Source organism: Rhipicephalus sanguineus, chromosome 5 (assembly GCF_013339695.2).
Source record: "Rhipicephalus sanguineus isolate Rsan-2018 chromosome 5, BIME_Rsan_1.4, whole genome shotgun sequence".
In the NCBI taxonomy this organism is placed as follows: domain Eukaryota; kingdom Metazoa; phylum Arthropoda; class Arachnida; order Ixodida; family Ixodidae; genus Rhipicephalus; species Rhipicephalus sanguineus.
In genome coordinates, this window is record NC_051180.1 from 110,229,445 (window position 1) to 110,256,602 (window position 27,158).

A 27,158-nucleotide genomic window follows, 5' to 3' on the forward strand; every position below is an offset into this window, starting at 1 on the left:
GAACTCGCCGCGGTCGATTTTTTCGCCCTCTGTGGCGATCGCTGGAACTTGCGACTTTCCGGGGCCTGACCACACCACCGCTCGTGCGGCGCGGCCGCCGTTCTCTGATCTTTCACGAAAAGCACAGTGGCGCGAGTACGTGCGTCGTACCGCCTCTACCAAGTGCAACACTTGCTCACGCGGTTAGCAATCGATCCCTCGTCCTCATAACGGCGCGAAATTTAGAAAGAAACAAAAAAAAAACAAACGAACACTTTCACAAAAAACGTGGATATATTGTTTTTCATGTGTTTTTCATGTGCATGTATAGATATGCAATTGTGCACGCGCGCCAACCATGCTCTCCGGCGGAGTTGCTGTTTCCCATTGTTTAGGATCGCCAATTTTCAACACGGTTATTTCACCGCTAACTTAAAGTCCCAATCAGATCCTACAAGGGATGTTTTAGGAATGATCCCTATGCACATGTCTAAAGGACATCCTAAAAACCACCTTGTTGGGATGTGGGACGTTTGGACATTTTTGGGAAGTCCCTGGGATGTAGTGTCCACATCTGAACTAAAGTCCCTAGATTTTTCCCTGCTCTTCAACAGGGAAAAATCTAGGGACTTTAAACTGGACGTAACCCTATAGCAACAGCCTTTTCGTTACGCTACAAGATGCGCGCTCGACACATACCGGAAGATTCCCAGGTGTGGCACACGGCTGACCGCAGTCAAATTAAGTTAGACAGGTCAGTAAAAAGAAAGCAAGGCACTCCTTACCTCATGCAGCAAGTACGCAGTGACGATAGCGGACACGGCGGAATCCAAATCGCAGGCTTCGTTTCCCAGCACGACGTGAACTTTAGTGAAAGCGTCGAGCTTTTCCTGGAGACATTACGAAAGTGAACGTTAGTTCGTGACCTATGAAACACGCACATATGTTTCGACGCTAATAACCTCAGCGCGGGAATGTACTTTTATTCCGAGTATCGACAGCTGGTTTCCGATACAAAACAGCCAAGAGGCCGTGGGTAGTAACCGCAGATCAAACTGGGACATCGCACGGAAAGCCGCGGAACAAACTGCGCACATTCAATCGACGAAACCACGGTCTTAACACACGTAAATGCATATGTGAAGAAAGCATTTGTGCCTAGAACGTCTAGGCAGCACGACGAATAATACGGAGACGCGTGAAGCGCTAAATGTGCCAAATAAGCCGCGAAACGTAAATACAGCTGATCAAGGAAGGACTACAAGCAATCGAAACCTAACTCACCAAATCACGCTTTCTCTCCGAGAGAAATCGATCCATTCTGTGCGTCGTAGATGTCAGAATGTATCTAACCAAAACGAGAAAAAAAGGAGAGAGAGCCTTAACAGGAGCCTGAAATCCGCTGCACCGTTACGAAAAGGTGAAGAGTCAACTCGCGGCCATTTCCGAATGGAGCAATGCACTTGCAGCGCGAAACGCCAAACACAGGCAGCGCTAAATACAACGATACCAACGATACCACCGCGAGTTGTATCGCTGCGCCACAGCCCCGTTGGTAATGTAACAGTGCGTCTTTGTAGTAAGATTGAAGTCGAAACACGCACAGAGTTCTCGCCGGAGTTGCAAAGGTCGATGTAATTCGCAATCTGAGGACACCTAAATTATCGAAATGGGCGGCAAGTAGCGAACTGCGATTGGTTTAGTGCATTCAGCAAAGTGATCATTTGCAACAGTACAATGCAAAATGAAGGCACATTTATTGTGTAGGGGGTTCAATTCATCCAAACCTTGCTCTTTCTTAGTCCCTAGTAGATGTGCAACTAGCCATGCACAGAGGACAACAACAACTAGCCTAAACAAGTTGTGAACAAAGCGCCTCAAAGGGTTAACTTGAAAGCGCCGCTTGGGCGGCTACCTACACCACAGAACACTTATACTGCCTACACTTTAGGACAGCCAGAATTTGGTACAGTAATGCAGTTTTTAAAGAGGTGCCTTAGAAATAAAAATAATAGTTCTGCAATCATGCTTTGTACAAATCTCGTCAGCCTACACTACTAAATTCTGGTGCACTGTCATTCCACTGTCATAAGCAGTCATTAAAGCTATTAGCTTAAAGGGACTGTCTACCGTTCTTCATCGCTTTCGTTTTGTACCGCAATAGAAAGATCATTTATGGCCATGGAGGAAGGAATACTAAGGAGAGGCCCTGACGTCACATTCGTGAAGCCCCCACATCGCAAACACCCGCATCGCCTCCTAGCGAAGGCGCAGCGAAACATTTCGCGATTTCCGTTGCGACGTTTGCAAGCGCATGCGCGCATCGCGAAACTTTGCAGCCTTTTTTTTGTTTGTTTATTTTTCGCCGTGCAAGCGGCGTAGTCGATTCACGCATGCTACTCTTTGTGTGTGTTCTTTAGGAAAGCTACGCAATGGTGGAAATCGCGTGCACTGCGTACAGTACCGGGTGTCACATTTCATGTGTACGTATACGTTCGCTTCATTGCTGATCACTAAGGCACGGTATTTGCGTGCGAAGCTCTCGGATGTGCGCTCTGTTGCTTGTTACTCATTCTGTCAACTCAGAACTCACGTGAACCTTTGTTTTTGGCGTCTGACGCGCCGTACATAACATGCGCTCAAGGCAGCGTACGTTTTAAAGGCTGCGTCGTTCAACGAAAGGGCAATAAACTTTTGTTGTTATTATCAGACTACGTGATGTATGTATCGTGCGGTGTGCGCCCGCTGCGTGCTTGTGTTGCGTGCGCACTGGAATTACAAACTTTACGTGCACGATCGCGTATACAATACAGCGGTGTCTTCTTTTCGACGTGAAGTTAGGTCAACTATAGGTTGGCGTTGCGCCGAATAGCTACTGCGCTCACTCCATATACACGAGCAAACAACCGCTAATCGGGCAATAGATCTGGAAATCGGGCTACAAGAAAGAAAAAAAAAAAGGCCTAACGCCCAGCAGAACGCGTAAGTCACTGCTAGGTGAGTTCGAATACGATGAGGCAGGGGCTGAATGTTTTTGATTACGGCACGTACCGGTACTTTCCGAAGAACTTCATCACGCAACGCTCGGGCCTGCCGCGCACGAACAGCCTGGTAAACGTCTGCTTGCAACATTTTACTGCGTGCGAACCGCACAATACGCGCTAAGTTTACGCCGGGACTACAAATCCGAACAGAAGCGAACCACCGCAGAGAGCACGCCGCGGGGCGTCTGCTGTTTTGTTTGCCCCATATCGGCTTGTTTGCCCCATAAATCTGACGTCACTTCCGCCACACTTTTCGCAATGCATTGGGATACGATAGGGCCTCTCCTTAGTTTTTCCTTCCTCCATGTTTATGGCAGCTCCCATAGACACTAGCGCCAGAGTTCCCTCTAGTAAGTATTGTAGGAAACTAGTGGCTCAGACATGGCCTCTGAGCGTGTCACGCCGCGCGCTTGCCATCTCCGAGGCCATCGTTCAGAGAACATCTATCGGCTGAAGATTTCTCTTCCCGCCTCCGCCTAGGGGGCCACGCACGTGACAATGTTTATTTTCGTGAATTTTAAACTTATCGTGTAAGATAACTTTACACGTGGAGGAAAAAAAAGAACGAACAAACTATATTATGTTGCACACTTTATGTTCTCGTGATCAAGGTCCCTGCGATTTGACGCGGAAATCTCGAAGGCTATTGGGAGAGACGGTGGCGGGGATGAGCTCGATCGCCGCATTTCCTTGCTGCGGCCCGTCGTAGACTGCAGTGCTACAGTTGCTCTAGTCTTACCTCGGACAGCTGTGTATCAATGCCTTTTTTTTTGGCAAATGCAGCAGTAGATGAACACGTAGGTAAAGCTAATTTTACAGTTCCGCTTTACAAAAAGTTTAAAGCCTGTATTACGGGCGGTTTATTTTATTACTCGTGCCCAGGCGCCAGGGGCGTAGCCATGCAGGGGGGGGGGTCAACAACCCCCCCCCCCCCAATTTTTCAGTTTTGCTTGCGTATATATACACGCGCACAAACGCACACACGAACAATAGTACGACAAGGACTTTTATTTAAAAAAAAATCCAATCCGCCGCCGCCTCTCCTTGACTGCGACTAGTTGCCGCCCGCGTCTGCAGCGGGCAGTTGGCCTGGGGCGGGGACTTGGCCTGGGACGACTTGGCCTGGGACGACTGGGCCTGGACGACTGGGCCTGGGACGACTGGGCCTGGGACGACTTGACCTGGGACGACTTGACCTGGGACGACTTGACCTGGGACGACTTGGCCTGGGACGACTTCGCCTGGGACGACTTCGCCTGGGACTTCGCCTGGGACGGGCTCATCATCTGGTGCTGGCTCTTCATCTGGTGCTGGCTCTTCATCTGGTGCTGGCTCGTCTTCAGACAGTTCCTCTTCAGGAGGCTCCTCTTCGGCCACCTGGTTCCATGGCTGCCCAAGGACATAAGTCATGAAGCGAAGGGCAGTATCGCAAGGCCTTCCTCAACTGTCAACTGAAGACATGGTGCCGGAATGGCCACGAGAATGCCGTCTATGAGCGTGTGGATCAACTGCATGACCAAGCGGACCTGAACCCCATCTGAAAGTACAGAAAATGTTTTAGAAGCTTTGAATTCAGCATAGATATGAACAACATAGTTCTCGACAACTGTTGTGGTAGCAATAATGAAAATATCTTACCAAATACTCCTGGCTCATGCGCTTCCTCCACCTCCTGCGCTGGGTCGAATTCATGGGCAAAGTGAATAAACCGCGGGAGATCCCCTATGGCGAAATGGATCAGGCCTGCATTTGCATCCGTTGGCACGAGCTGTAATAGGGAATTGTTTTTAGGAAAACAGCTCCACAAGTTAACATTGGCGCATCATTTGCATGACTATAACCACTTCGACTTCTGTAAAACTATGTGCTATGCTTTTTTTACTGTACGTATGAAAATATCCCGCCCCGCAGTACTTCCTGGGCTCATGTTAAGCTGCCAGAACAAAGCTATGACTTCTGGCATCTTAATAGTAGTTGGAATTCTACACAAAGGTAACCGAAGCTGTTACTAAAGTTAAGTAACCGCAAGCTTGCATACTTACACCAGTTTGATGTTGGACTTGCTCGAAATGGTTCACAGCCGCTTCAGCCAGGACAATGGCTACCGGCAAAAGCCTCCGTAGTACTGCCCGTACGGCCATCCCTGCAAACTTGGCCTGGAGACCTGTGCTGGAGTGGAGCTGTTGGCACGATTGGTCAAAATTGATCCGGAGTCCCTCACTACACGGCGCGTCTCATAATCACATTGTGGTTTTGATACGTAAAATCCCAGAAATTACTAGCTTTTCACTTTATGTACTAGCACAGGAATCCATTTAAGTGGCATTATGTACGCGACTTCAAGACAAAGCGTTGTCTCGGCTGCTGTACATAATGCTTTTCTGCGGCAGTTTTATAGCATATAGACATGACATTTATTTTAATAAGGCTGAATAAAAGTTTTGCGCTACGCCCCCAAGCACACATAATTCGGTAGTATGGTATGGTACTCTAGGGTCGCTGCGGCCCTCCTGAGCAGTGGCGCTAACCGCGCAGGAACGCTACCATTAGGCAGTTTTAAAATAGCGTACACTACAGGGCGTAGCCAGAAATTTTTTTCGGGGGGGTTCAACCATACTTTATGTATGTTCGTGCGTGCGTTTGTATGTGTGCGTGCATATATACGCAAGCAAAACTGAAAAATTTCGGGGGGGGTTTGAACCCCCCAACCCCCCCCTTGGCTACGCCCCTGGTACACTAAGTTCGCGTAAGCGGCCTGCTATTTCCGTCACTTAACGGAAGCCCGCAAGCGGTTCGCGTACGACGCATGCGCGAAAAGCTAACGCAAAGCTTTCCGGACACTGTTATAAAACTGCCAAATGTGTTCAACTCGATGGCGAAGGCTGTTAGACTGAACGATCGCGCCTATCCAGTCCGGCCGTGTGACCGGAGCGTGAAGGTGCGTCCACAATGGTTTCGCCGTCGTTTGGCAGCCAAGCTGATCGCGTCTCGGCAAGACGCACTCGTTAAAAATACTAATTCTGCAGTTCCCATCACTGTCCCGCGACGCCACATTCTCGCGGGGCTGAGCGTGAGCGACGCTGAGCTAAGAGCATCTATTGCCACAGAAGCTACCAGCGCTCGAATGCCACGCACACCACCATGTGCATTGCAGGCGTCGCGAAACAAGCGGAACGCCGACTGCCCCATTACGACAAGCAAAGCCAGCCGCAGTGCACGTGCCAGCCCGAGCGAGAGGCCGGGAGGCCGGCGCGCGTGACGCGTTCGCTCTTTTTTGTCCTCGTTCGCTCTATCGGTTACGCCGACCAACAACGGCTACGCCGCTCAACGCAGGAACGGGCGGAAAAACTAAGAGCTCGGCTCAAAATGACTTAACAGTGCACTTCTATTTTGTTTCCTTTGTCACTCAACGTCGCCTCGGCCACGGTGTAGATATGTACTCTTTTGGTGACGACACTCGCGAGACGTGATCGACCAGATAAAGTACAACGCCGAGCGCCCGTCGGTCCGCTGACGGCAGCGGATTATCGGCGGGATGACGCGACTTCAAGACAAAGCGTTGCCGTAGCAAATGGCGAATCGCGGGAAATCTGAATATCCTGGTCGGTGAACGCGGCTTCGGATTGGAACGCGGTGGACGCCGGCATTGCCTTCGATCAGGCATTTATCTCTATGTTCAAGTTTTCTCGCCGATAGATAACCGCTGTCGTCACCGGGCCAACGGACGCGCGCCGTTGTTACCAGATCTGCGCCTAGCATGCAAGCCGAGAAGCGTCCCCACTGTGACCTCGACACAAAGCGTCCGTCTCCTAACGGGGTGGTTAGGCTTACCTCAAGAACAGGGCCGCCAGAGGGTTCGAAGCAACTTACAGCCACACCAACTCTTTGACACGCATTTTCGAACGCTGCGATCTTCACGAGCCGGCGACCCGGCTTATATACTGTCTAGAGTCACTGGAAAATCAGAGTACCGCAAAGGTAGGCTGCACGCGGGCAACATTGGGTGGCGGCGGCCATGTCCCTTCCAGACCGTCCGGCGCGTTGCTAGCGTGTGTTGAGAAGTGACCGATCTTTTAGCCTCAGTGCCGTGTTACGCTCGGCAGAACGGCATTATGTGTGTGTTTCTTCAAGAGGATATTAGACGTGATTTCGAGTCATCGACAGGTATGGATCGACTGCGCGGTTAGCGGTGTAACTAATGAAACGTACGGCGAATGTTGCCATGTGCTCGCGAACTCTCTTGATGGCTTCATCGGTCTCTTTTCGTGTCACGCCCGGGCGTGTTCGCTAGCTCGGATCTGTAAACATAGTTGCTTAGCGCAGCGACATCGTGCGAGATGCCATTTACTTCGACATTTGGTGAATCTTGACTGTTTGCGCTAGCGTTGCCGTAGGTGTTCAGGTTCACTGCACTCGAGAACGTTATCGAACAACATCGAGAACATTCAACCGATTCAACATTGCGTCCTTCGACTGATCGCTGACGCATCGCTCGCTTGCGCACCGTGCTTGCTGTTCAACTTGTTGATATGTGTAATATAAGTTGTGCGTGTACGGTAATTGGAAGTTGTGCGCGACATCTTGATTAGGAACGCCAGCAGCCGAACGCACGGGCGAATCGGCGTGCGGTAGATAAGGTGCATCTTATCTTACGATACGTAGAAAATAGGCCATCAAAAATGATTGACATCACTACCTAATTGTTTCATTTCCTATGTCTTGTCTCCTTAATTTTCCCAACGTTGCAATTAATTTGCAAATATTTTGCTGTGTTCCGACAAACAGTTCCTTTTTTTTTTTTGGCGTTGCCAGCGCGTCAACAGCTGGGGTTCGGTTTCTGCATTGCTGCACTTTTTTTCATACTGCACTCTTATTAAAACTTCCTCGGCACGGTGCTTTATGTTCTTTTGATCAGAAATAGCACATCCCGGAATTTTTAAAGTGCATGCTACTGCAACACAGTATGTAGACCTAGGGCTCGCATAAAATCGACTCCCTCAATGCGTGGGATCTGCTTTCTTTTTTTTTCTTTTTTTTTGCTCTGACCATTTCTCACCAACTATATAGTATTTTAAGGGTATGCTCGGTGCAATGCAGCGTCGCAGCATTTTTTGCAACAAGTTTAAAAATACGCTTGATAACATTGTCTTATACCAAGTTAATCAACAGAGTTCCATGCTTGTTTGTGCAATGCCAAAGATCATGCCACAATTGCCTTCGAGTATACCAGTAAACAGTTATTATTTTAATAAATGTTTGATTTCGCTCTCGTGCGTGACACGCTTATAACTCGGATAGCATGCGTAATCTGTTCAACAGATCGAGATATAAAGAACCGAGCAGATAGAAAGGTATGTAGTTTTCAATATTGCTGACCATAACGAACCGAAGAGGTGAAGTATCCTGTCGCATAAGATCTTTTCCAGCAAAGTTAGTGTAGTTCACTGCAGGAAGGAGTGTTATTCAAGGGGGGCGAATTTTTTCAGGCCAACTATGCAGCCACGTAGAACGGCGCTCTTTGACATTAATTTTCCCACTCGGCAAACGAGATTCCCAGAGTAGCTCACCAGTAACGTTCGATTGATGGTGAGCTACTCTCTTTTGGCATCTGCATGCAGTGGCGTAGCCAGGGGGTGGCACACCGGGCCAGTGCCCCCCCCCCCCTCCCGCGAAAACAATGTCTGCTTACGCCCCTGTCTGCATGACGCGTTATAAAAGCGACGAAGTACTTCTGGGGACCGTGGTACTGCTAAATGTCCGGCCACGCTCTGCATTGAACGCGCCTGCACCCAAAGCGCTTGGAAGGGATATGGCGGCGAGAGGTCACGTGATGCGAGTAAGCCAATCGCGTCGGCGGCGGCGCGCGGAAACATAGATATATGGAGGTACAAGAGAAGCATCGGTAGCAAAGGGAAAGAGGAATGCTGCAATTATGAAGCACAGAGCTTTATGGGGATACAATAGGTACGAGGTGCTTCGAGGGCTGTGGAAGGGTGTGATGGTTCCGGGGCTTACATTTGGGAACTCAGTGGTGTGCATGAAGTCAGAGGTGCAATCAGGAATGGATGTAAATCAAAGGACGGTGGGCCGCCTCGCGTTGGGCGCTCACGGGAAGACGACAAATGAGGCGGTAAAGGGTGATATGGGATGGACAGGCTTTGAAGTGAGGGAAGCGCAGAGCAAAATGAGATTCGAAGAGAGGCTGAGGAAAATGAAGGAGAGTAGATGGGCAGAGAAGGTTTTCAGGTATTTGTATAGAAAAAGCGTTGACACGCAGTGGAGAAAAGAACTAGGAGGCTCACCAGTAAATATACGGCTGGCAGTGCGGGCGATATGGCAACAAGGAGCATTAAGCGGAAGGTCAGAGAGGCGGAGAGGACTTATTGGATGACAGCGATGGAAAAGAAGCCGGCTCTGAGTAACTACCGAAAAGGAAAAAACGAAATAAGGAGGGAAATGTTTTATGATAATTCAAGGGGAAGCGCTTTACTGTTTGAAGCAAGGTCGGGCTGCCTTAGAACGCGTAGTTATAAAGCGAGATTTAGTAACGAAGAAGAACAATGTACATGCTGCGGGGGAACTAAGGAAACGATGGAACATGTACTGATTGAATGTGGCGATATTCACCCAGGTATACGTGTGGGCACGAGTCTACATGAAGCCTTGGGTTTTAGGGACAACAATGGAAAGCTGAACACGTCCGCGATAGAAATAAGTAAGAGACGGTTAGAGTATTGGTGGCAGAAAAGTAGAGATAAAGAACAAAAAAAATAATGGGGGAAAAATAAGGTCATTCTGCCTTAAGAGGCAGAGAGATGGACCGTGAATTTATATTTTTTGGTATAATAACATAGATTTTATCAATGTAGATAAGGTATTAGGCCAACATGAAACAAGGAAGCTTTTTTTTTTTTTTTTTTTTTCTTCGAGCCTGGTGGCAGACATGTCACCGCCCCGTTTTAAAGGGGACGCTCATAGCATCCATCCATCCATCCGATACTCTGAAATTTTTCCAGTGACTCTAATACTGTCGACTCTGCTGCGCCGTCTAGCGGATTATGAGAAAAAAGTGAAAGACAGACAAAACTGAAAATGCTTGCCTGTGCCTTCGCATTCCGCAATATTACTACTTTTTTAGTAATAATAAAAGTAAGTAAATACCACGCACCAAAAGCGAGAATTTATATGTTGCAGATTTGTTTACACCGAACGTCCTGACATGCCTGGAATCATATGGTACATTCGACTGGTCGTTTTCGAGCGCTCCGCAGGCGCTGAAAAAAGTGTGTAAAATAGCAACTAACCAATGCTACTAACATTATCGGGTCAAAACATATGATCAGGAAGGAGAAAGATGACTTGCATACCTGCTTGTTCTCGTTGAAAAGGTTTAAAGCTGTTGAATTCAACAGTTTCAAACACAGTCAGAGCGCTCTCAAACGACCTGTCGAATGTACTTTATTCTAGTACGATGGGAAGTACAGGCTTCGGATTGGATAGCGTTAGCTAGCGCACTGTCTACGGATCTTTTTCTACAGTTTCAGTTTCGTTCTTCGCGAGGCGTGGGTAGTGTGGCGCGTTGCAAAGCACTCAAGCAGTGCCTTTGTTGCTCAAAGAGGCTGAAGACAGCTAGGTTTCTTCGTTTGCTGCCCCGTTGCGCTTAACAGGTTGTATTCGACAGTTTTATCAGAGCATCGTGCACCTCCCACCGCTGCGCATAGATGTAGCGTCCCATGCCAGTGCAGGAATTGCATAGAGTTCACGTTCTGTGATAAAGCGCTACTTGTCAAAACCTCTTTCAAATGGACTGTAAAAACGACGGCCAAACGCTAAGTAGGCACACCGTCACGCTCCTTCTCGACTCGACTTCACAACAAAACGAGAGACGCGGTGGGGGCAGGCCCTTGGCAGACGCATCGGGCATCGCGGCAGATGACGCGCGCACCAAACTTCAGGAGGGAAGGGGGGATCAGAAAAATACGGACATCTTTCCTGAATCCGCGCACGGTCACATATGAGAACTATAGACCGCGTCGGCGTACCCGAGCATAAAAGCCGGGAAAGCTTAACGTGTACAGGTATACGTATCAACAAAGCGATTGTACTTTGAAGCCCTTCACGTCATAGCAACATGCAAACACGTGCAGTTCAGTGTGAAATCCAAACACTAATTTTGGCTCTTTATTTACTTATTTTTTGTTTTGGCGAAATGAAGACAGATTGTTTTAAAGGAACACTAAAGAAAACAACAATTTTTCTCGTATTAGTAAATTACCATTTCGCAATACCGAAGGCACCACTCTTAGCGCGAGAACACGTTTAGTAAGGGAGTAAAGGCGCAAAAAAATCCCGCAGATTCCACGCACTGTGCGAATCGATGTACAGTGAAACCTCGGTGATACGAATCTCGCGGGACCACCAAAATATCCGTATCATCCGAAATTCGTATCACCAGAAAGCATGGAAAATTAGCGTGCGACAAAAGAAAGCTGGGGTACATATATTCATTTATTGTTTTTCAAGGCTACACCAACGTCAGGAAGAATCCTGAATGATTGTTAGTTAAGTTTTTTGATGTTGGCAATTATACCAGCACTCGTAAATATACGACCCGTACGCGCGTATATTTCATTAATGAACCAGGTGCGTTGTGACCCGCGACAGCAATAGCCCCTTCCAAATTTTAGTATGCTTTCTTGCACTACAGTGGAGTGCTGCAGTGAAAGTACCAACAGTAGCGCTTTGACGCGATGGATCAAGGTCACAAAATTACAGAACCATGGCCCTGTGTTATGATTTTGTTATCGCGGAGGTGTTGGGATGCTTGTTGGAAGATTTACAGCCGTGCCCGCACGATTGCGACCTCAACAGTCGCGCATGTTGACATTGTGACGCCTGAATCCTCCGCCAAGACCGCCCTCGCCTTCTTTCGGTCATCGTCCACCTTTCATAGGTATCTGATGCACGAGGCAGGACGTCTAAACACAGTACAACGACAGCAGCCGGGTCTATGCGTTAAAAAAAAGCATGGCGCCAATGTCCACTGTAATCTAAACGCGAAGGCACCGGAGGCACATAAGAGCCTCAAAGATTCCCGCACACAGTGTCGGAGGCCGTGACGCGTCCCTGAAGTTTTTTCTGACCGTAAGAAAAGTGTTTTTCTTACAGCGTGATTCTGACGATTTGGCGGTGCGGCGCGGCATGCCACGCTTGCGTTGCCGCGCTCGCACGTGCTTGGCGCGTCTTCTGCCCGGGCGGTAGCCTACGTTCGTATCAAACGTCGCTGGGTGAAAATCGGTTCGCAACAGCCATATTCCATTACATTGCAGGCTAATGAGCCTTCGCCGGGACCAACGAAAAATTCGTATCACCCCGAAATTCGTATGAGGTGTGATCGTATCACCGAGGTTTCACTGTAATGCGAAGCAGTCAGCAAGGAGCTGCATACATCGCTTTGTTCGCCTTTTGAGGCAAATGAAGTCATTCATGTCATGACATGTAGTTCATTATCGCATGTTGGTCATGCATGCATGCATGTACAATCTGGTATATAAAGGCGAACCTCGTTAATACGTACCCGCTTTAAGCGTACTAACGGTTAAAACGTAGTTGCGACGAATCCCCGACCGAGTCTCATAGAGCCTAATGCATTCGCTGACCGCTTAAGCCGTAGTGCTTCGCCCTACGCCTACCGGTTAGTGCGTACCCTGCGTACCGTGATAACGTTTTGTGCCATAAAATTTCTTACTGCGCCGCTGAACTATCCCGACGCCACAATGTGCCGCCAAAGGTTTTCCGTCTTTTCGAGAAGTGCGTAGATCGGTCGATCAATGATTCCGACTTCCGCGCGATTACGGCGCCGCCTTTGCGGGTAAGCATCAGGAAATAACGAATGTGAGGCGGCGGCCACCGACGAACGCGCCAGCATCATGACTTATCGCCGACAACCTTATCACAATAAGTATCTTCAGGTATCTGCTCGGGCACGCGTGCGGCGCAGCACTACTTTAAGCCTAATGCACGCATTTGACAGGCGACAACCTAAACGCACTGGGCCGCCGATCACTGCCGCCTCGTTGTTCGGGGCCGTGTTCAAGCGCACGCCAATTTGTAGAAACCAAGCAGCTCGCTGTTGAGGAGTTGAGCGTTGCTAGTCGTGGGCGACGAGAAACCTCTTTGCATAGACGCTATCACGCTAAACGCACGCGTACGGTTCAGCAAGCGTAGCGCTGTTGTAACCGTACTGCACGCTTTTATTGGGCGACCACCCAAACGCGCTTCCGTCCGCTGCCAGTACCACTAGAGCGTCGCGGAGTGCGCATCGCTTGCAAGAAGTTCGTCATCGCCGCGTTAACCGAACAAACTCGTCTGTGCTCATCGCCGCATCTGTGCACGGTCTGGAGCGAAGTGGGTACGAAGGACACTCCCACGACAAATGTGCGCGTGTGGTACAGCAAGCGGCCCGGCAGTGACGGCGTGAGCCGAGAAGGCGACACGCTGCACGCAACTAGCCAGGAGACGATCTGCTCCATGCAGCCGTACTGCGTTTCACTGGAACTGTCAGTTTTCATTTAGTAGCAGATCGCGGTACAGACGCACACACATATATCGCGGAAAGTCGACACTGTCCGTTCTGTCGCTACGTCGGTCACTGCGTATACCGGACTAATAGTTCCGGAATGCTCCTTGGCGTCGCCACCGCGCGCTATCGGCACTATCGGACGGTCGTGCGAGAGTACCAGAATCTTCTCCAGTTTGGCAAAAAAAAGAAAAGCTTTTGCAGTGGGTACTTTAGGCAATATTTGCTGTGGCACTGTATTTATTTCTCTGCTGGCAGCGATGGCGTACGCGGAGGAGATGCAAATTTTTACTTGGTGGTTAATGCGTACTACCGTTTAGTGCGTAGTTATGCGGCGTTCCCGGCAGGTACGCATTAACGAGGTTCCACTGTACCATGCTAATAAAACGTGTATTCTGGTATATAAATGCACTACCTGTCATTTATGTTCGTCACGCATTCATGTCATGGCCATACCGATTTTGGTACATATCCATTAAACAAAACGTCGGGAAGCACACCAAAACAGTGTCATGTAAATTATGCCGTACATGACATGCATGTCATGATTTGCATGTTAGGACCTGTCATTTATGTTCCTCATAGAGTCATGTCACGCCATAACAATTTGGCATATATCCAGTGAATGAAGCGGCCACGAGCGCTTCAAGGCTGAGGAATTTCGGCATCGAAGCCAAGGGCATTGTTATATTTTTACCTCTTTTACAGCGAAAGCTGTTATGAGATCATTTCACCGGCCGTTTTTGGCGCCGTAGTTGTCCGCCGCCGCCGCCGCCGGTGTCCGTAACCAGTATCGCTTGAAATAAGAAAAAAAACGAAATAAGAAAAAAATTCCAGGATGGAACGAGGTTCGAACCTGGGCCCTCTGTGTGGGAGCCCAGTATTCAACCTCTGAGCCATGCCGGTGCTTGAAACTGCTTTGCAAAAAGGTCCTATACAGGCTTCATGTCGGGAAGGAACCACATTAGCACATGCAATATAGCGTGGTTAGAAGAGTAAAATAAGCACCAAGCGTCGCACAACGCGAATTCTGTAACCAATCGTCACACAATGCGAATTGCGCAACGTGTAGGTTGTTGAATGCTTCCAAGCCATACAAAGGGCTCTGCCATAATTCTTCATCGTCATCAGGCACAGCATCAACAAAGTGCGCATAATGCCTTACATGCGTTTAGCAGGTCAAATCAAATCAAATCAAATCAAATCAAATCTTTATTTGTCGCAAAAAAATATACACGCATTGGGTTAGTATATACAGAAGGAGGTCCCATAGCACAAGGCTGAAAGGGGACCTCCTGTCAGAAAATTACATGTTGATAAGTACAACAAAATGGCAACTAAAAAGCATTAAGTAATTATTGATATTATAAAGACAACGCAAACATGCAATAAAAATGCCAGTAAAAATGGTAACAAACCACGTCTAGTAATTATACAAAGCTATGAAAGAACGAAACATCCAATCAAAATGGCAGTAAATCGGGACCATAATGACGTTAATGAATAATATATAGCTGTTGAAACAATTCCAATGTTCATGAGTAATAATGTGAAAAAATAACGAACACAGTAATGGCTCTAAATGTAAGAGAACGCCGATATAGAATTACAGATGAGTTATGATTGCGAGATAATATGTTTAAGTTCTTTTTTAAAAGCTGGTAATGACAATGTTTAGTGCTTAGTGGTATTGAGTTCCAAAACTGAATGGCTGCAATATGGTAGTATGTTTGCCGTAGTTAGTGCGTGCATGTGGGAGTAAAAAGTTGTTGTTTGAGGCAAACCTAGTAGGATTAGAGTTTAACAATTGAAATTTCTCCAAAACATTGGCTGTTATGGTACCGTTAAGACAATTAAATACAAGAATCCGGTATGTGGTGGCTGGCGTCGACCCTAGAGAAGACCAAGATACCCTGCGCAGAGAGCTCTTCTGCCCTCAACATACCATTGTTGCCGCACGCCACATGGGAAAGAGCGGTACTTGTCTCGTCACTGTTCAAGGTCCCTTGGCCGCTCCGGAGAAGATGTACTACTACGGCTGCGTACTCCGCCCCCGACCTTTCAAGCCTGCTGTCATATTTTGCTATGGATGCTATAGAAAAGGACACATGAAGGCATCTTGCCCTAACACACAGTCGGATGCTGACATGGACGCAACAGCCGGCTCCAATTTTCGCTGTGGACTTTGCAAGTGCGATGACCACGACATAACATCACCTCAATGCCCGACTAAACGAAACGCCACTCGAGAGCTTCGACATAAGCGTCAACAATCAAGTCATTTAGGCGGCGCCAGCGTTCTCCATTTGAATAATAGTTTCGAGATCTTGGCGGACTTAGAACCGGACGACTCTCACATCACCGAGGCTACGTCTTTCGCCGAAAAGAAAAGTTATAGTGCCGCGGTCAAAGAGCCGCGCAAGAAGCTCTCCCCGACAAACTCTGCTCTTCCTGCTTCGCAAATGGAAACACCAGATGACCTTGTATCACTGGATACAAGATTGGCCCGACTCCAACAGGAGATAGATAACCTTCGGCGCCGTCGAGAACTTCTAGCAAAACGAGCAGCATCGTCGTCCACACCGCAGCATGACACAAACGTCCAGCCTATCCAACAGCCCCGGTCTTCGTCGGCGGACCTGACACCCATGGAACTTCTACAATTCGTGGCTAAACAGCTGATGTCACTGACGCAAGTTCTGGCTTCAAATCTTCCTCAATAATGTCGTCGCAACACTCCCGGCCACAAAACGTCCTGCAATGGAACTGTCGTGGCCTACCAGGCAAGTTAAGTGAACTTCGCAAAAGGGTTCACCTCGGACGTCATGCTTGTTGGGCAGTACTCCTACAAGAACCAAATTCCCAGTTAAGTATCCCGTCATTCACATTATACGCTAATCCCAATATGCCAGATCGACGTTGCGTCTCTAGTAATGTCCTTCCAGGCAAAGCCACAATATATGTGCTCACAAGGCTGCCTCAAAGGGGCATCGATCTGTCAAAATGGTGCTCGCAATCACAGGAAGTCGTCGCGGTTAAAGTCCGCCTTCAGAAAACTGACGTAATTCTGGTATCGTTTTATGCCAAGCCGCACACTGGCTCATCTACCCGATTAAGATTGGGATGGATTCACTTCCTTCGAACTCAGCACTCAGGGTGCCCTATATTAGTCGGTGGCGACTTTAATGCTCCGCACGTGGCATGGGGGTATCCCACATCATCAGCTCGTGGGAATCATGTCTGGGACACATTTGTGGATGCACACTTCCAGCTGCTGAACGATGTTACAATCCCAACGCGCCGTGCTGACCAACCGCACGCTTCATCGTACTCGCCCGATTTGTCATGGTGGTTAGGATCCGGCGCAATTGGATGGCAACGTGAACCGGACTGCTGGGGAAGTGACCATTACCCCATCTTTCTCGAATTTCCCACCCACGGACACTCCCGACTTCGCCGCTGTTGTCGAGTTGTTCACTGGGACGCCTTTCGAGAGGCAGCACTCATACCACAGGACCAGTCGCCGCAAGATCTTCAAGATTTTCTTCGAAAGGCACTGGATTCGGCAACTAAAACGTCCTGGGTAGATGAAAGCCGCCCGGCCCCAGACTTGCAGCTGTTGCGCCTTTGGGCGGCCCGGCGCCGGGCTGAACTTGCTGCGGTGCGCGATCCTACGTCGATAGAAGCAAAAATTCAAATGCGGAATATCGCGGCACAAGCTCGTCGGCATGAGCGAAGACTGGACAGAGGACGATGGCTAGATTGGTGCGCGTCTCTCGGACCCTCGTCACGCACAGCCTCTGTCTGGCGTACGTTTCGTGCAATGGAGAAGGGCCAACGTCAGCCCGACCCAACGGCTTCGGTGCTTCTAGCCACTGCGGATACCCCGTTGCATGCTGCACAACAAATCGCCCGGACGTTGTTCCACACTATGATGTACTTCCTTCCCCTATAAATGACCATGTGACCCTGCCTTCGACGATAGGCCAACAACCTAATTCAGAGGCAGTTACTGGAATCCAAGCACCATTCACAATGGCCGAGTTGATAGCAGCTATCGACGCGTCTAAACCACGGACGACTCCTGGACCGGACGGATTACCTTACGAGTTGTTCAAAAACCTGAATGAGACATCCTTGGCCTCGTTTCTGGATAACATCAACCACGTGTGGGCTGAAGGCGATATTCCTGCTTCTTGGACGCACGCGGAAATCATACCGATACCGAAACCAGGAAAAGACCCTACTAATATACGCAACCTGCGCCCTATCGCCTTAACAGCGACTGTCTGCAAATTAACGGAGAAAATGCTCTCTACGCGAATAACCTGGTGGCTTGAACAATTCAAATGGTACCATCCTGCACAAATTGGATTTCGCACGCACTTGGGCACAGAAGATGGACTTGGAGCACTTACTGGCATGGTCTTGGCAGGCAATAGGACACGCCGGGTGCGAACAAAAACACGGTTGATCCCTCCGTCATAGGAATCGGAATAGCACGAAAGTAAAGCGTGCCCTTACAGAGGTAACTGAATCCTTACTGTACATTGATATAGGAGAGTTTGCACATTGTATATTGATGTCTGGCAGCTAACGGCGCCGTTTAACGTGTATGCACCCACTTTGATGATTGGTGGTACGTCTCCATCCCGACGACTAACGTCCATGTTAAATGATTAAACAAACCCTTGTGGTAGCTGTAGTAGTTAACGGTGAAAGCGTAATCAGAGAACGAGGTGTGATAGCCAGAAGAGCGTCGCATATTGGACGCACAACTTGGTCGCCATCCCGCGGCATGTTAAAATGTGATTGAACACCACGGCCGGACTAGAGGGAAACGCAAAGCGCGTCGTGCCGTCCCGGTAGCCCGGCCGCGATTTTTCTCGGGGCGAGAGCGTGAGCATGGAACGCGCTGTTACAGCCAGGTGAGGCAGGCGTGCGTCGCAGAGCTATTTTTGGTTTGTATCACTGATCTCCACTAGGAGGAGCTGGATGGCGCATCGAGCACGCGGGCGTGAAGCCACCGGAAGCCGCCGTTTTTGTCCCGGAAAAGAGCTTTTCTCTTCTTTTTTTAAAGAAATACCTGCCTGTAGCGCAGTACACTGTACGAATCGACCGGAAAAGTCGTCAGGGAAGATATTTAGTGCGTAAGCACCTCAAAGCTGCGTTACTTTTTACGCGTTCTGTACGTTGCAGCACTCCACCGTATTCGGACGGTGTCGGCACGGCGTCTGTCATCTTTCGTATAGCGTTCGTCGGCGTCTAAAGTGAGGCGTAATCGCAGAGTTTGAAAAAATAAAAAAGAAAAACGATCATAACAACAGCTGCCACCCGAGAATATTTGAATTGCGCGACTGAGACGCACAGGAGACGCCAGCTTCCGGGACAAACAGGAGACCTTCCGGTGGCTTCACAAGCACCCGCCTAGCAGAGCGGGGATGCGCCGTCCAGCCTTTTAAATGGAGGTCAGTGGTTTGTATTAGCGTGATGCTGAGCGAGGCCGACGCTTTTACGACGCTTGGGCAAAGGTCGCCACCTCGCGGTGTGTTAAGGCATTGAGAAAATTCAACTTTTATTGAAAACGCGCCGAATGGGACGGACGCGTAAAGGCGTTGCAGGTTCTAGTCGCGGAGGCCACAGCAATGACGAATTACTTTACCTTACCACTCCCAGAGGTCAACACCATCCAGCCGACCGGGAGAGTGGTAGATATAAAAGGCGCGTTCGTAAAGCCTTTACAGTCTGTGACCGTGGCGCAGTGGATAGCGTGCCCGGCATCTGTTGTTGCGGACCGAGCGGTCGTGGTTCGATGCCTGTTGACGGCATAGAGTTTCCTACAATACTTACTAGAGGGAACTCTGGCGCTAGTGTCTATGGGAGCTGCAACGCATGACGCTTCAGCCAGCATGGGAATGATGGGTAGTACACAAATTTGTCTAAACTTCGTTCTTTCGGCTCCGTTTGGCTCCGCGTCGGCTGCATCCGCTTTGTCGCAAAACTAAATTCAGCAAAAGTCAGTAGTTCCACTTCACCACTTTAACTTTTTTAGGCTAACCAAATCAAAACCTGGTCACGAAGTTCACAGCGGTCTATTCTTTTATCCGAAACGAACGCCAAAACACGGCAATAAACAAAGCCACAAGTACGTTTGAAGCCGCAAGCACGAAGACTAGGCAATTTGTGTACTACCCATCATTCCCATGGTAGCTGAACGATCGCAGCGCCAGAGTCCCCTCTAGTTAATTTTAGGAAACTCTATGGTTGACGGTACCTTTTTTTCTTTGCCATCTGATTGTGTATATTTTTTCGACGTCATTTCCGTGACGGAAATACGTCACTGAAGTCTTGGTGGACCCCGGCATAAAACACTTTCGTGTTAATATTAGCCATGGATGTGCACAAGGCATATGATGAAGTTAGCCACAGTGCCATACTTGCCATTATGCGTTGCGTGGGACTACCCGAGCGCGTGTGCACCTTCGTACACAGGTTCTTGACTCAATTAACGAACGTTTGCTATTCGTGTGGCGGGAAACGCAACCGGCACCTTTAACTCAAACGGGGAGTGCCACAGGGATCAGTACTTGCACCATTGCTCTTTAACCTGGCAATGCTACCCCTCGGATGGGCTCTGGCAGCGATCTCGGACGTGTATTACATCATATACGCCGACGATATCACAGTGTGGAGTGTTCACAACGACCTTCAACGACAGGAATCGGCGTTACAAGAAGCTCTAAACACAGCCGACGAGTGGTGCAGATGCATAGGATTGACCCTCTCAACAGACAAGACTCTCTACATGTCGGTTGCCAACAGCTGGGGCCGGCGACGACTTGTAAACACGCCTATTCAGCTGACATTATCTGGACGTCCTCTTACGCCAGCTCCCCAGCTACGCATATTAGGCGTTGTCATTACGGCAAATGGATCTGCAAAAGCTTGGATTCGCGAAATTAAGCAACAAGCGCACCAGGTGCTCCATCTGATACGACGAATCAGCTCCAAGGCTGGAGGTGCCCGCACGAAGATTGCCCGTTTACTTGTTCGAAGCAGTGCTGCAGCCTCGCCTTATTTATTCGGCTCAATTTCAGCACCTTACAGTGAGAGATTGGGCCCGTTTAGAATGCATCAACAGAGAAGCGATGCGCGTCGTTACCGGGCTTCCACGATGCACACCTATTCCGATACTTCAGGAAGAGGCGCAACTAAACACCATCGACGAGTTGATTTATCAACGCCGACAAGCAAGGGAACTCAAGCCGTCATTTCTACCACCTGCTGCTGACTTAGCGGCATATATGGGCAATCCAGTGTCTGCCTCGCCACCTTCAATAGTAAGCCTTCCACCGTGGGATCACCGGCAACTAACGGATAACAAACCTATTGGCCGCCTCCGAAATCCAGTCCCTCGTCCAACGACTACCTTCCGGCGCCACATTGAAGAAGCAGATGCCGCACTCCCGACAGGATCACTGGTGGCCTATACTGATGCGAGCTGCACGGACACGCAGGTGGTTACGTCAATCGTGGTGCCGGGGCACCAAAACCTGTGTGTCAATCGATTGTACCTCCTGAGAGCTCCGGTTCCATCGGTCAGTGCTGAACTTCTGGCAATACGAGACGCAACGAAGTTGGTGAGCGCGGCTTCCGCATCGTCGTCATCCTTTACTATAATACGCACAGACTCTACATCAGCCCATAAAGGAGCTCCGCAAGGTATATAACGCGCACACTTTCGCAGGTGATATACAGCGTATAACTGCACAGATGCCTGGCCAGATAAGGATACAGTGGATACCACGGGACACCATTTCTGCTCACATACAAGCTGACACCGCCACCCACAGTGAGCTGCCACGTACTCTAGAAGCGCCTTTCCCGAGTGATCCCCGGGGTGAGTTCCTCCACCGCAAGGAGATTCTCCGCCGCACCACACGAGATTTAATTCCACCGTGTGGTTCAAACCTCCCAGGCGGGCTTACCCGCCAGGAGGAGGTGGTGTTGCGGAGACTTCGTGTGGGGGCGGCACTTACTCCGTCGGTCACATATGCCTGGCCACAACATCTGCATGGACCATTTGGGGATACTTGCCCATTCTGTACCACCGAAGCGTCCGCGGTTACAATCAAGCACCTGTTGTGGACATGCCCTGGCCTGAATCAGATACGGCGGCGCTACCTGAGAACAGTGGGCCTTCATCCGACAAGACCACCAGATTATGATTTGTGGCTCTATGGGCCCCACCATAGAGCATTGTTGATGTATATAGCGGAAGCCGGCCTCTACCTGTATATTTAACTGTGTATGCCGTTGGGCAAACTCGAAATTAAAAAAAAAAATAAAAAAAAAAATAAATTACACACTGTTAGTACACTATGTTGTTGGAAAAGTGGGGACGCGCAGGTGATTGGTGAACTGAATGTTAGGATGCGAATGGCTTGATTTTGGAGACGTTGAAGTGGAAGGATATGAGATGGATATGTATTTGCCCATGACGTGATACAGTACGTGATATGACTGTGGATGAAGGCGTAGTACAGTTTAAGCAAAGTCTGCAAGGAGAAAAATGGTCGTGCTTTAATTAATGTTCTGATACCATGAGCAATCCTCTGCCTTATAAGTGAAATGTGATGATGGTACTTGAGATGAGCATCTAGGACTACTCCCAAGAATGTGCACTTAGTAGCACTAAGAAGGCTGGGCCGTTGATAGTAATAGCGGGTGTAGGTGAAAGAGCGTTATGACTGGAATGGAAGACAATGAACTGTGTTTTATTGGTATTAATTGTTAAACCATTAGCTGTGCACCAATTCTGAATGTTATAGAAGTCAGAGGACAATTTATTAGCGTATCGATGGACTTGTCTTTAGTAACTATAGTTGTATCATCTGCGTACAAGAAAGGTTGACTGTGTGTTAAAATTGAGGTTAAAGGCCAACTCCGGCGATTTTTCGAGGTCCATGGATCTCAATAAAATTCGCTGGGTACGTTCCTTTCCACGTTCCCGTTATATATGCCAAATTACAAGCTGGGGACATACGCAGATTCATTGCAAATGAATTTTATTGATTGCCCCGACTCTCCCCACCTCGCTTCCCAAAATTATTGGCAACATTGGGTGCGTGACGTCATTTTTGTTAAGCGGAAGTGACGGAACCGAGGGGCCCCTAAAGCGTCTGCTATCCGCAAGGCAACAATCGCAAGTATTTGGAGAGCGCTTCGTTGGCTGGACGTGTGAATTTCAGTTCCTTGTGGTAATGCGTGCGATGGGTGGCAAGTGGTGTCGCGTTGTGGGCTGCACCCGATTCCCCGTTGTCAGTCACGAAACACTCGCACCTAACAATTACCCTGCGTCTCTATATTAGAGTGTTTTAGCTAGCAATGCCGGTTTACCGCGCGGAAAGTACGGTAATACCGTACCGGCTAAAGAATGCACATGCGTGAACACCACGGAAACACTTTCCGTAGCATATATAGGGTGCACCGTGACCGGGCCTATCGGTATACGGTGAGCTGCGCATCGTGCGAAACAACGTAACCTAATGGTGCGAAAGGTGGCTCGTACTTGGCTTATATTAAATTCCTTCCGCCGTACCAACGCGATGTTGAACGCCGCTATTGCCAAACTTATGCACTCTTACGAGAACGGAAATCTGGGCGAGTTTGTAAGAATTCATCGTAGAGCATGTAGCGCGAGTGGTTAGCGCTCGTCTCGTGTTTATGTTGCTTTCTTGTGTCCCCGTAATTTTCACGCTACATGCTCTATTATGCACTTTTCCCATAGCAATATTAAGAAGCTTTAGTTAGTCCGCGAACTTCTCAGCGATAGCATTTTACCCGATCACGGCCCCACAAACTTGAGCTGCCTGGACAGGTGGTGCCATCTGGCGGTGGAATGTGCAACCAGGCAAGCAAAGAGCTAAACAGGTGTGTTCCACTTCATCGAAGAGGAATGGCCATGACAGTTGGCTTCCAAATACGTCGGATTCGCAGCTGTCATTTTCCGACAGCTCAGCTTGTGCACGTGACACGGTCAGTCACACACAAGATTTCCGACGGAGTCACCTTTCAACTGAGCGTCTGCTCTTCGCCGCTTTCGCAGCTTTCATACTACGCGCTGGCGGGACCGGCATGCCTTGCATGATTTCCGCTGAAGACAGTATGCCCGGTTGGGTTTCGGTTTCGGTGTTGCGCTTTTTTGCTTATTTAAAATTATTCTCCAATTTGCCAAGTGTTTCTGCTATCGGACCCGTGACAGGAGCGTCTCAGGAATATAAAAGCACCATTACTTTGACATGGCCAAAAAATCGCCGGAGTTGGCCTTTAAGTCATTAATATAGATAGATAGAGGTACCAACGCTTTCGGTAGAATGACGAAAAATGGCACAGTGCCTGCTGCCCTACTTCTCAAAAATTACAATGATTTATAGCGTAGTGGGTTCCTCGCAAGTGCACTTGTATTGGTTGCCAAGGAAGCCCATAAGCGCATGATCCACTTCCTCGGGGTGTCAGTAAAGTTCTTCGCACCCCCCCCCCCCCCCACGTCTCTCTCCCACGTCAACGTATGTTATACAGCATGACAGGAGAGGGAAATAGCGACCGGGCGTCACCCAATGCAAATTACATAACTGGTGGGCCGTTTAAAGATTCCAACCCATTACAAAGGGCTGAGCCATAATTCTTCATCGTCATCAGTCGTCGCGTCAACAAAGTGCACATAATGCCTTACAGATGTGTAGCTGGTGTCTCGCTTCTCCGCAGAATGACGAATAATGGCTTAGTAGGTGCTTCCCAACTTCACAAAAATTGTGATTTATGGTGTAGTGGGTACCTTTCTAGTGTACTTGTATTGTAGCCCCAAGAGAACCTAACGGGCTCTAGAAACGCCGCTCTTCCAGCTTTCGCTGTGACTGTGCTGCGGTTTCAGCGCAGGCCTGGCGTTTTTTATCATCTCCTTGATATGTAATATATATTATAAAGTACTAACAAGAGGAACTGAAAACCATGTGCTAAGAATGCACTACCTCTTTCTTTTTATGCAGTAAATTCAGTCGGTTTGTATTGCCCCCATAGCAAAACAATGCAATGGTGGGACTAAACTTCAAAAATTTTTTTGACTAAAACAAAAACTACTTCGATTAAACTTTCTGTGGACGAAGTTGTTATGATTCTCAATCCTGTGCGTTTTTCTGCTTATTTTTTCTTGGACCACCTTATGGTGCTACAGACGTCATAGGTCAATGTAGCGTTTTTTCCAAGTTCAGGATTTTATTTTATAGCCTGTGCGCCGCACACAGGCAAAACAAAAACTTTAATAGATAGTAAATTTTATGGAGAGTTCTACAAAAATAATTGATGTATTTAGTCTACAATCGTCTTTTGTAAAAAAAGTCCCGAAAACGCTGCAATTTACTCAATTTTACCTACGCGCCAAGGAGTGAAAAATATAAACTCTAAGCAACTGTCCTATAATAAAATTGCGATGCTCTAAAAACACAAAAAAGCAAGTTTCGAATGAATGCGTGAAACGGTTCATTTACAGTGAATTTTTCTTTCGTACCTGGTTTTCCACCATATCGAGAAGTTCAAATTGCGCTCACGTGCCCGAAAAGTTTTTGCCACTCAAAATATTTTGGGAAAATACTGTAGAACTAATATCTATATGTGCGTAATTTTCTCAAATTTTTTCATAGAAATTGAATTTTGTCGGGCGCCCCGGCTGGGACAGTTGGCGTGGAATGATCCAGCATTAAGAGGCATGTTAGTCATGCCGCACATCACATGCATGTCATGATTTTCATGCTGCCACCTGTAATTTATGTTCGTCATACACTCACGTCCCGCAATACCAATTTTGGTATATATCAAACTAGCGAAACGGCCGCGAGCGCCCCATGTGCGTGGCATGTAAGTCATGCCGTACATGTCACGATTTTCATGCTGCCACCTGTCATTTATGTTCGTCACACAGCCACGTCCCGCAATGCCAGTTTTGGTATATATCAGATTAACGAAACAGCCGCAAGAGCACCAAGATCATGGCATGTAAATCATGCCGTTCATGACATGCATGCCAAGATTTTCATGTTATATGACCTGTCATTTATGTTCGTCATACAGTCATGCCATACCAATTGTCATGTCATGCAATACCAATTTCGGTATACATCCCATTAGTGAAACGGCTGCGACAGGCCCGTAGCCAGGAATTTTTTTTTGGGGGGGGGGGGGGGGGGGGGGGGGAAGTCCACTGGCTGAAAACCATGACTATTTGAGAAAAACACCTATTTTCATTAATTATTTTTGGTAAAAACACCTACTTCACCAAAATTTCGCCCCCCCCCCCTGGCTATGGGCCTGGGCTACGAGAGCACAAAGTCGTAGGCAGCTATAGTCGAATACAACTTTAGAAGGCAGCCTCAAAGGCGGATGAACACAAGCCTGCACCAATGGGCGCGCACTTGGGACTGACGTCATGAGCGGGACGGCCGCTGGCTCCGCATTCGGAGAACATCGGCGCGTGTATGAGCGGGACTATTAATTGCTTCAGTCGCGGAGGCGATCGGTTGCCGCGCTTCGGTCTTCTGGGCGAGGCCTCTCCTGTCTTCTTAAGTAGTATCCGACTCAGAAGTCAGAAGTTCGCTAAGAAATGCTTCGTATTTAGGAAGAAATTATAGGTGGTGACTCGTGAGGCCACCTTGACGTTCCCGTATCAGCTCGCCGTGACGTCATAGATTTTGACGGCGTCTGCTAGGGCCTACGTAATCGTTTATCGGTAAACATAGCTTACATTGTGTTCTGAGGGACCCAAAGTTTTAGCATAGAAAGTTTCGGAAAACTTCATTGAACCAATGTGGCCAAAAACGCAAGGCTTCGAAATTTGTGACGTCACACTGACGTCTGCGTGCTGAAGTTTCGGCGCATAGTTCAAAAAGGAGAATTTGATCTTCCATCTTCTAATAATTATTCTGATAGCGAAATTAATGACGATAGAGTTCTGAAAGAATAATTTATCTGTCTAAACTCTTTTATTGTTTCAATTTAGCGTCCCTTTAATAGCAGCGGCATTGTTTTTTTATTGTCACATGTCCGCGTTCGGCAGGTAAACTGAAACAGGCAATTATTGTTGCTTACAGTTGACGCTGCTGCTAAAAGTTGGCGCGAACAGCGCACCGCAGTACTTCGACCTGACAGACGTCCTACTCGCCAGGAAACCCTGTTGAACAGCGACTCTGCGACTCCAAGACGAACCCTCGTGTCTGACGCCATTTAAACAAACACGTGATGGCGGTGGATTTCCGCTAATGAATTATGACACCATCATGATTGGCGACCTATACATTGCGTACGAACCAAACCAAACGGCGATGCTTCAAAGGTATACGAGCGGGTAGATCAGCTACAGATCTACTTTAATTCGATTTCAAAGTTATGTATCAATCCACACGAATTACGTTGACCTATCTAGCACGTAACGATTACAGCACTTGCGAATGTCTTTCAGTGGGCAAAGTGAATGAAATTTACATATTCAACTTCCAAGTCATGTT

At 48.4% G+C, this 27,158-nt stretch overlaps 2 protein-coding genes across 2 annotated transcripts in view; both read right to left on the reverse strand.

Moving 5' to 3' along the window:
* The window catches only part of LOC119394132 (uncharacterized), an 81,725-nt gene extending 80,188 nt beyond the window's left edge, over positions 1-1,537 (reverse strand). The window contains exons 1-2 of the mRNA XM_049416013.1: positions 1,264-1,537; positions 765-869 (exon numbers count right to left, since the gene is read on the reverse strand). Coding sequence (XP_049271970.1) covers positions 765-869; positions 1,264-1,299 — 141 coding nt within the window. The 5' untranslated portion in view covers positions 1,300-1,537. The remainder of the gene's footprint in view (positions 1-764; positions 870-1,263) is intronic.
* The window catches only part of LOC119394131 (PTB domain-containing engulfment adapter protein 1), a 137,760-nt gene that overhangs the window by 82,691 nt on the left and 27,911 nt on the right, over positions 1-27,158 (reverse strand). The gene's annotated exons all lie outside the window — the stretch shown is intronic.